Raw genomic sequence first — 11,099 nt, 5'->3', positions numbered from 1 at the left:
TCAAAGGTCCCTTTCACCAGATATCAGAAATCGTGTCGCACAAACCTCTATCTGGCAAAGCTTCAGGGGGGTGATGATAGTATTTTATATGAAGGGTGGACACGTGATTATCAATCCTTCAAAAGCAAAGAAAATGAAGTGCAAAACCATCATAAACTGTTTTGAAAAGCAAGCGTGTCGCACCTAACTTTCAGGATCTTCTACATCTTAATAAAGACCAAGCTTTAAATGGTTGTGCTGCATCCTTTCAATAAAGGATGTTGAGTTGACTTCCGTCCAAAAGTGAGGGGGTTTAGTCCATAAGTTCTGAGGTCATGAATGCTGTAAAGACGAGGCTCTGTCGGCTGCTGAAAGCCACAATAACCAAGCTGTCATGTAAAAGAAATGATGACTCATCAGACAAGCCGCTTGCTGTCACCTTCATTGTTCTCGCCTTCAGCCGATATTGATGCTATCAGTGCACTGAATGGGCTTTCATTTTCTAAACAGTACACTAATCTCATCAGATAGTTCCAGGTTACAGTTCATGAATGGCGGTTCATCTCATTCTAATACTTGACACCAGACTGATCACATTTCAATTGAACCTGTGGACATGAGCTGAAGCACCGGGATGGACGTCTCCTTCATCATGGATGCTTTGTTATGACGTCACACTGTTTCAGAGTCTGAAAATATCATTGTACTATAGAGGGTTTTCACGGCGCGTCATCATACCCGGAATCCGCCGTGTTGGAGATGCTCACTGCTCAACACAGAACGGTACTGGAGGTGATTCTGCAGCATTACCTTGAAAAAAATGGCGAGTTACAGTCCTGTCTTGGGCTGTACGAATCGTTCCAATCGTGAAAAACATTCTGAATTTTCTCGACTTCCAAAAGTCATTACAAATCAAGGAGAACAATGCCAGAAGTTGTCGGAAGAAAGGAGCCGCTTGTGGTTAGAGAAGCTGAACCAGGACCTTCCTGGCAAAACTGTGGAGAACATCCGAATATTTTGCAAAAAAGTATCGCCTAAATGATTATTAATTTGCATTATATTGCTGTGGAAGAGAATACACCAAACTTTTATCAGAACATATTTATTGATGTCAACCCTCACAGTTTTCAGAGCGTTCCCTTAAAAAGCTATCACACACACACACACAGACAAAAAAAAAAAAATTAATCGCAAACTAAAATAGCACACAAACTCAAAATGAAACATCAAAATATTTAAATATGTCATCGTACTTTCTCATATTAGGTGCAAATGTCGTCGATGACTTAGTATAACAGTTCCCTGATCCATCCGCACACCATCTGGTTATACGCCTCCAAACTACAGTGACATTACAGGTCCTCGGCTGTGTATGGAATAGGCGAAAAAACAAATTGACGATATCAGTATACGTCTTAGACAGCAGGTTTTTTTGGGTGTTTTTACATCGCACACATTCACAGTCTATGGGGGTGTTTACAAAGAGTATCTCCAACATGGCGAGTTCCTGGTTGGATGACACGGTGATGACGCGCTGAGGAAACCCTCTACATTGTAAGAGGCAATCAAAACATGGTTTTGAACAATCATAAAAAACTGTCGAGGCAACAGGTCTGTTTCAGAGTGATCGACATACAGTACCAGCAGCAACACGCAGCAGGTCTCATGGGAGGTGATTTGACATGACATTGTCACTCCTTAAGAACACACTGGCGATTGTCAGGTCGACCTTTGCATCCTGGGATGACGCAGCTGACAGACATCCATGTTGCATATTGATGAATTAGACTTGCAGTTGGATCAAATATCTCCCCTCCTGTCCTTAGTGTTGAATTTGACAGTCCAAAGGTGGGTGAGGAAGGCTTTAGTCATGCGTGCTGCTTTGGGTCCTGCACTTGGGAAATAATGTGATGACACTTGGTATGTGCAACACCTCGTGTGATCGTGTGTTTGACTCGTGAGACAACTAGGAACGGCTGTCCCGCTCCCAGCCACATGGTGCCATGCACCAGATGATACCCATTGCCCCCAACGCCAGCTTATGGTGAGATAGCCGTCCTGAGGATCATATCCTGATCATTAAACAGCCCCATAATGGCCCTGCTGCTGGGTTGCTGCCCTGCTGACGCCCTTCCATGTCTCCTGGTGCACTAGTCGTATGTCCTCCACTCCCTTGACAGAGTTCTGGGCGGCAGCCAGAATTCTTGCGACATTCTGAGCATAAATGTGCCGATGTTTTCCCTCCAACTTCCTCCTGTTCCGTTTTTAATACCTATATTTCAGCATCTTTTCACGTGATCCAAATATGTCTGCGGAATGGAACTTGCACTCGGAAAAGCCTCCGACATTTCTAACTTGTTTGTGTTGACAACCTCAGAGGCAGCTGAGGTGCCAATGAGGGTGTTTAGGCCCGACTTGTGTGCTATTATCATGGTAATGTTTTCGGATGCTCGAGATGATCCTCAAATGCGGGATTATTTTTGCCCGAGCCAGCACCACAACTTTGCTGAACACACACTTCCATGAGACGTAGAGGATTATTAAAGTGAATATCAATTTCACTGCAACCCCACATGAGCTATTATGAGTTGCGTACAAAAGCAGGATATCCGGGAAAAAATAGCATGTTTTTTTTTTTTTTTTTAATGACGTGATCCACATCTTTGCCTCCTCTATGTTGCTTTAATGGTCTTCAGATAATAACCTCCCGCAGCAAGTCTGTATGACCACAGGCCAAACACCAGCGGGGAGTAAACACTTGCCTGCAATTATGGCCGAATACAAAGAAAATGGCAGCTGAAATTAGCTTTTTTTTAATGGCTGTCCACAATTTTAGTCTGTTTATCTGTTGTCGATATCCTCATGTGACTCACAAAGACGGAACGCTCAGTCATCAACGGCATCAAATCTCCTTTCTCACGCTCACCGGCTCGTCCAGAGGGAAATGGCGAAACAGCACGACATCATTAAATGCGCCGTTTGCATTGATGGATTGAAATGCAGCTCAACAGGTTTTGTTTGTGCAACTTGGACTGGTACACAAAGAAGGAGGAGAATGCCAGGAATGAATAACAGCTCTGTCTCCTTCATTGATTTGCTCTGAAAGAGAGAACTCCTGGAGGCGCGTCTCAATAGCTCTGCTCATTGTGAATCCTGGGAAGGATCCGGATATCTATAGGCTACAAAGTCCTCTATAGAACAAACCCTGCGTCCTCTGAAGAGAATATATTTAGCAGCTCTTACTGTTATCAGAGCAAAAAGGGAAAACATCAGGGGACGCGCAGATGTGTAGCCAAAGCTTCATGATGAATCCCTACATGAAGGTTGTACAGTGTGTATGGTGGAGGATCCTCGAGCATAGCCCAGCTGCATCAGGTGAAGAGGTAAGGGACACTCTGGACAGCATATATGGAGCTGGTGTGAATGTACTATTGTGACAATTCTCTTATGTCCAATCCATCATGAGTTTCATTCAAGTTATTTTGCAGCAAAATCGCTGATGACTTCATGAATTTTGTTTGGTTATGTTTTTGTTTTTTTCTATGCTTTTTTAGTTGACTAGTCTGGAACTCATCAGACCTTTTGGATACACCAAAATTTCAGAAACATTTGCACCTCCCTCTGGCCTCTGAAGTTATTGCTCTGCTCCGGAATCCTTTCTACATCGATAACTCTGCACCCTGGAGCAGGAGCGGGAGTATCAGCGTATGGCTTAGGGGTGCATTTTTCTGTGTTCAGTCCCCACTAAAGAATCCATATTGCGTTAGGTTTATTATTTCAGTATCTATTTATTTTGTTTAATTGTGCAGTGCAGTGCAGCTTAGTGCTTTCTTTTCAATGTATTCTGTTGTGCCTTGTGTACTTGTTTAGTGTGTGTTTTTCATGTCTTTATTGTCTTTAGTCTTGTGACTATTGCTGCTCTGACAGGGAATGTCACTACTGTGGGACAAATAAAATATATTACATATTGTAATATAATATAATATAATATAATATAATCGTATCGTATCGTATCGTATCGTATCGTATCGTATCGTATCGTATCGTATCGTATCGTATCGTATCGTAACCTTTCGCATCGTATCGTATCTTTTACAATAATTTAAACTTCCTCTATACAGTAGCTGCACCCATGTGTGCACACGCACACATACAAACTGTTGACGCATGTTCTGTGGGCAAAAGGTTGATGTTGATAACCCAAATACAGGAGCCGGTCGAAATTTGGATCCTCTCCTCCCAGAACACACACAAACTGCACATTGGTGTAGGGTGAGGTATTTTTGCATGAGCAAGTCATTCTTTTGGACCTCACTAATAGTTTATGATTCTTTACAGAACTGGTTCTCAAGACACAATCTCAGAGTTCTATGATGGTCTAGTAAAATAAACGCAGTTGCAGTCCTTGACTGCAAGCCAGCAGGACCATGAACCGCTTCTTTAGAGGCCTTCAAAACTATGTGGACTGTGGACCGTGCGTTGGAAAGCATGTAAAATGGAAGGGAAAAAATGAATCTATCAATATGAATCAAATAAATAAGTTCAAAAGCAAGAACATCTAGTTAGCAGAACATTTTCTCTTGAAATGGCGCCCTCCTTCTCATGATGTCTCACCTATTTTATTGAACTGAAATCTGAAGAAGAGATGTCCATCTCATTAAGGAACAGATTTGTTAATACTCGATCATTGCTTCACATGAAACATATGTGAATTTTAACCGCAGGTCAGGGTCCGCTCCCATCACAGTGAATTGGACGGTCGAACGCTCTTGGAGACAACCACCTCTATTTCAACTGACCAATGTGTTGCCATTTTGTTGGATCAAAGGTCATGTTGAGTGAGGAAAGGGAGGAGAAAGACTGACACTTCCAGGTATACAACAGATTGTCAGGAACATGAATGAAAAGTTCTGTTTTCAGGAAGTACCTATTGTGAAGGCTGATATGAAAACAGAAGTTGTTTTGACTGTTCATGCGGTGCGATCATATTTTAGTGATGGACAACATCATAATCATTTGAAACTGGAAAGTATCTCAAGTTCACATCACCATTCTTTCTCTTTCCACATTGCCCTTCTCATGTCATCAGTCAGCTTCCTCCACAGTAGCATCCTCCCCGTTCACAACTGCCCTCTTCACATCCTCCTGAAAGATCCAATCCATAATAGTGAGGTGCATTTTGCTCTGACATATGCATATACACTCGTCGTATTCACTCATTCATCTGACCTGTATTTTGACCTGAAGGTTCGACGCTCTTGATTTTAAACCGGTTCCACAACAACAGTCCCAGTTTACTATCAAACACTGCAGCCTTATCTCAGTCAAACTCCAGATAATAGCATTGCATCAACGTGAGTCAGGAAGGGGGTGGTTCCAGCCGGAGTCATGTGGGTGTGTGAGCGCCGCGGCGGACGCTTAAAAGCCCGGAGAACAGGCTGCTCCTCAAACACAGCACGGTGGAGCTGCCGCGGTCAAGTCCGGTCAGAGGAGAGCGTCCGCTGCGCACATCTGGATTTTGGAACTAGCGTTTCTGATTGTAATGACGGCGTTTTCGGTGGACTTTTCGTTGAAAGGGTGAGTCGTTTTTCAATAATAAGGTGTGCAATAATAATGCGCAACTGTCCTTCGGCCGCGCGTAAATGTGTTTTTCTGAATGACTTCGTGGCGCATCAGTGACATTCATATTATAAAGATGTATAGGCTCAAACCTCGGTTCAAAAAAGATCTCTGCTGCTGTTACAAGACAAGCGCGCTGAAAGAACCTTGACCTTAAATCCCCTGTAACTATTGGCATCTGTACGTCAAATAGAATAAGGACCCAGAAAAAAATGTGCCGTTTCGAAAAGTTTTTTTCCAGGTCTGTAAAGTTAGATGTAATAAAAGTATGACCAGTGGTGTCTTTCCGTCGTTGATGGAAAGTGAAAGGGCAAAGCTGGAAGTTACGTTTCAGAGTTAATAGCATCGATGTCCACCACTTGATACCAGTAGGTCTAAAGTTATTTACTGATTTACTGGCATTTATGTTATTTATTTTAGAGCGCGAATGATGGCCAAAATAGGCATGAGGTGCAAAGGGTCTATTCCAAATCTCTAGTGTATAGATTTAAATATTGTTACACAGCTGCTGTTGTAGAGACCAAATGAAAAAGCAATGTATTTCTGTCGTCGCACCAAATATCGTACAATAATAAAGTAGTAATTGTTGAAGATTGTCGTGTTCAAGGCTTCTCTAATATATATATATTCTTTGATTTTATATAAACTTTATTCAAAGATTTGCTGTACAAATAAACATCTGTTTAAGTGATGAATATCTAGGAAACTATGGATCTAACAAAATGATACAAAGCTCTTTCGTCCACTGTATTAACTAAAATAACTCATACTGAAAATAACCGATGTTGCTTTGCCCACGAAGGCTGCATGTTGGCACCGGGTCGCACTTTTTCCCGCTACTGCTTTTAACTATGTGCCATCTGGGATTTTTTTTTTCTTTCTTTAACTTAACTACTTTTCATTCTATTGGTTTTGTGTCTTTCAGTTAATAGCAGCAATGTTTATTGATGTGACTGCATGTGTTGGTAGGTCAACCAAGATTACATGGTAGGACTGTTTTCAAATATTGATGCAAGTTCCCTGCACAAAACAGAAATCATCTCTTTGTGTTATTACATTAAGCAAATCCTTTATTTGTGAATGTTGTTTTCTCCTCTTACAGATGACCGAAAAGAGGATTTAGAATCTTTGGCTTTTTCAATCAAAGCGTTGTCTTCAAGCTGCGGCGTTTTCAATGTTGGATATAGTTCTGCTGCTCCCGCCAGGCTGAAATCCTCCAGGGTCAGGACCTCCCTCATGGCAGCTCTGCTCCTCGGGCTGCTGCTCTTTGCCATGCAGTCTCCTCCGGTCCCCTCCAGGCCCGTGGCTGAGGAGGGGCCTCCTTCACCAACAGACATGGCCTATAATGAGACCACCAGCCACCCCAACGGGACCTTCCAGCAGCTCCCGCAGATCATAATCATCGGTGTGAGGAAAGGCGGGACCAGAGCTCTGATCGAGATGCTGAGCCTGCACAGCTCGGTGGCAGCGGCTCAGAATGAAGTGCACTTCTTTGACTGGGAGAGTCACTTTCAGAAGGGCTTGCCCTGGTATCTCACCCAGATGCCTTACGCCTTCCCCCATCAGCTCACAGTGGAGAAGACCCCTGCCTACTTCACCTCCAGCAAAGTCCCGAGACGGATCCACAACATGAACCCGCATATAAAGCTGCTGCTCATCCTGCGAGACCCCACAGAGCGGGTTCTCTCCGACTACACCCAAGTTTTCTACAACCGTCTGCAGAAGCACAAACGCTACCAGCCCATCGAGTCAGTTCTGGTGAAGGACGGCAAGATCAACCTGGAATACAAAGCGCTAAACCGAAGTCTCTACCACATCCACATGCAGAACTGGCTTAAGTATTTCCCGTTGACAAGCATCCACGTGGTGGACGGGGAGGAGCTGATCCGGGACCCTCTACCCGAGATGAAAAAAGTGGAGAAGTTTTTAAAGTTGGAGCCTCAAATAAATGCTTCAAATTTTTACTTCAACAAAACGAAAGGATTCTACTGCTTGCGGGACCATGGGAGGGAACGGTGTTTACATGACTCTAAGGGTCGTGCGCATCCTCGGGTGGCTCCCGAAATCCTCCAGAAGCTCTACCAGTTCTTTCATGAACCCAATAAGAAGTTCTTTGAGCTGGTGGGTCGGACATTCGACTGGAAGTGAGTTCTCCGTCCCCTCTACTAAACTCTCAAGAAAGCTAATGTATATTAAACTGAATTTATTTTTCTACTAGTGTGTTTATATGATATCACAGCTTTTGTATAATGATTTTCTGTTCTGCTGAAATAGTTCAACATCAATATGTTTATATCAAAAACCATCAATTTCATTCAACTTACAGGGACAGAAACAAAAAATATTGTTCTTTATGTTCTGCTAAATAGCAAAAAATGACGAAGCCTTAAATGAACATCGCAAATGTTTCATTTCTACTCATATAACATAGATAATATCAAACACCCTTACATGTCAAATTGTGTGTTCTCTGTCCAGTATGTCATTTCCTCACTCTACTGGAGGTTTATTTTGAAGCACAACATGAACACAGCTATATTATTTGTCTAATTCGGTCCTGAAACCATCTTTTATTAAACTCAAAAAGACAGACTGAAGTACTAAATTATCTGCCCTTTAGCTTAAATCAATCAGCTGGGATGAACAGTATAGTAAAGTACCGGCGTGTGTTGTCAACTAGTTTTTGCTTCAGTATCACTTGTAGGTAAAGCCTACACCAGTTTACCAGCTATTTTAGCTGGTAAACTGGTGTTGGCTTGTTCTGTTATCGGTGAAAGTATGATGTCATGCTCAGAGAAATACTTCCTGTTCAATTTCCTGGTACAAGTTTACGATGTAAACATCACATTTTTTAGTCTTTAGAGCTTGGTGCCAAGTTTCTGAACTGCACAGTAACAGCTGCTGTATCTCCACTGAAGCTTTCCATACTTTTAAGGCCGAACCTTTTGGTCATCAACTTACATTTACTTTTATGTTTAGTTGTTGATTTTCCATCACACACTTTTTCCCCTCTTGTCTTAATGGTGATTGGAGGACTCCATTTGTGTAGTGGTGACGATGCAGAAAATGCAGCTCAGTGGCCACTAAACTGCTCTCTACTGACACGACAACATGGCAACCAACTCATGTTGGTCCCAAGCTAGAGGAAAGCTTTCAAACCAAGTGATGTATATTCATGAATTACGGTGCGCATCCTCTTAATATAATCTTCCTGAAGTGTTGGAGGAACGGTTCCATTAAAGATTATATGTGAGTTGTATTTGCTTACGGTGTTAAGGAGCTCAAACACAAGTCTATATGATGCTTGACAGACAGAACGAACCAAAGCAAGATGTGCGCCTGGAGGGAAAACAAAGTTGTTTTATGGTTCATATTATTTCAGTCAATTATTTATTTTCACCCGGATTGTTGTGGATTGAAAAAAAAACCTTGTCCCCATCAACTGTTTTGTCTTGAAGTAAGAACTGTTGTTTATGCAGTATGTTTAGGATCGAAGCCCTCCAAAACACCAAATACTAACAGAAGAAGCGACACAGACTGCACTCATTGAAATGTTCTGTTATTACAACAAAGATCTAGAACTGAATTTGGACTGAAAATGCGATTTTTTTTCACGGCATTTTAACATAAACATTGATATGCTGCTGCTTTCCTCTGTCACCCTTACGATGAACTCTGTTTCATATATGTCTGCATTTGTGGAGGGTGTTTTTGATGCTCGAATGTTTTGGTTACACCACGTGCTCATCCGCCTAAACTGTCATTGTAAATATACTTTTTTTAAAATGTGAAATTATTACCATAATAAAGATATAATTTATTTTTAGCTGTCGTCTCTTGGCTGCTTTTTTAAGACTATTTTTATCCCTCCTCTGTGATTCTTGCTGCTGGACTGTTTTAGATCTGATAATGTAAAAAGAAAAAACAAAGAGTGACTCAATCCAGGCACATATCCGTGAGAAACATGCTGTAGGGTGAGATGGGTTATATTTATGGAGAGCACACGCAGAACAGGAAATCACCTGGTTGTTTATTATCAATGTTGTGGTGCGGATTTAGATCACAATAGAAACAGAAGAGGGGAAGATAACTTTCAACCAATGAAACAGCTCGGCACCATTTTAATAAATGATAAAATGAACTATGTTGCTGCTCAGAGTGGATGGGGACAGAATGGACATTCTTTTAATTTGTCTGAGTGACAGACAAAATTTGGTGTTTCCTCTGTGTCACTGCAAATAAAGAAGTAGCATCTACGTCCTTGTTGAAACTGTCAGTCACCCACCACAGGTCAGAGGCATTAACTATTGTATCTGTACAAACAGTCTCCTGTGATGTGAGTCATTGGCCACAGTTTGGCCTGACAGCAAGCACTTCACTGATGTTGATGAATGAATAATAAAGGGCCGACAGTTAGCAGAGCTGCATTAAGATGATGGTCGTAATTATTTCTCCATCATTTTGTGACAGCAACGCGTCTTGGTGCTGATTTACTAACTCTCTGCTATGCTAGAGCCCCAAACAGGTTCGGGGGTCTTGTATGGAATTTTCTGGGCGGTGGGAATATATATATATATTTTTTTTTTGTCTTTTAGTTCTGTCTTTATTGCGCTCACTCCAAATGCACTTTTTTTTTGTTTTGGGTGTATGGTTCAAACTCCGTACTGTCAGTCAGGATTCCCCCTTTTATCTTCCTTTTTAGCGTTTTTTTATTTATTTAGTTTTTCATTTCTGTTATTTTCATGACTGTTGAACAACTTTTTGCAGCTGTAAGGACCTTGGCGTCCTATTGCAAACCCTGTAAGCTACAATGGCTTAAACAGGCATGATTTAAATATATTTACACAGCTGCTGTTGCAGAGACCAAATGGAAAACCGATGTATTTCTGTTGTCGCACCAATTATTGTTCCATAATAAAGTAGTAATGGTTGGAGATTGTTGTGCTCTCTATGGCAGACTTATGACTATATAAAGGTGAGGGGGGAACTGTTATCTAATAAAAATAATGGTTTTCCCCCCACCTTTGTACAGTCATAAGTCTGCAACAGAGAAGGCTTGAGCGCAAAAATAAAAATCAAATAAAACATAAAAATACGTAAAATAACACAACATAAAATCTAAGAATTTCATTTTATATACACTTTATTCAAAGATTTATTATACAAATAAACTATCTAAGTGGGGAATATCTGGGAAACTATGGGTCTAACAAAATGATACAAAGCTCTTTTTTCCCCAAAACGTGTTCGGGGCTCTAGTATGGAACTTTCTGGGCGGTGGGAATAAATTTATCTTTTTTTATCTTTTAGTTCTGTCTTTTTGCGCTCACTCCAAAGGCACATTTTCTTTGTTGTGGATGTATGGTTCAAACTCCATGGTGTCAGTCAGGATTTCTTTTATCTCCCTTTCTGGTGTTTTTTATTTATTTAGTTTGTGTTATTTTCATGACTGTTCGACGACTCCCTTGCAGCTGTAAGGACCTCGGAGTCCCCCCTGAAAC

General features: G+C 41.4%; 1 protein-coding gene across 1 annotated transcript; it reads left to right on the top strand.

Moving 5' to 3' along the window:
- The first annotated feature begins 5,410 nt into the window (after window positions 1–5,410).
- hs3st1 (heparan sulfate (glucosamine) 3-O-sulfotransferase 1) lies at window positions 5,411–9,413 on the top strand. Its single transcript, XM_053879200.1, has 2 exons — window positions 5,411–5,556; window positions 6,701–9,413. Exon 2 carries the CDS (start codon window positions 6,835–6,837, stop codon window positions 7,744–7,746), a length of 912 nt encoding a protein of 303 aa, XP_053735175.1. The 5' UTR covers window positions 5,411–5,556; window positions 6,701–6,834; the 3' UTR covers window positions 7,747–9,413.
- Window positions 9,414–11,099: the final 1,686 nt, after the last annotated feature.

The sequence above is a fragment of the Synchiropus splendidus genome, chromosome 11 (assembly GCF_027744825.2).
Source record: "Synchiropus splendidus isolate RoL2022-P1 chromosome 11, RoL_Sspl_1.0, whole genome shotgun sequence".
In the NCBI taxonomy this organism is placed as follows: domain Eukaryota; kingdom Metazoa; phylum Chordata; class Actinopteri; order Syngnathiformes; family Callionymidae; genus Synchiropus; species Synchiropus splendidus.
The sequence above is the reverse complement of the archived record's forward strand: the minus strand, read 5'-3'. Positions and strand labels throughout refer to the sequence as shown.

Coding starts and splice junctions, on each gene's coding strand:
- hs3st1 (XM_053879200.1), top strand. CDS start 6,835: ATGGCAGCTCTGCTCCTCGGGCTGCTGCTCTTTGCCATGCAGTCTCCT.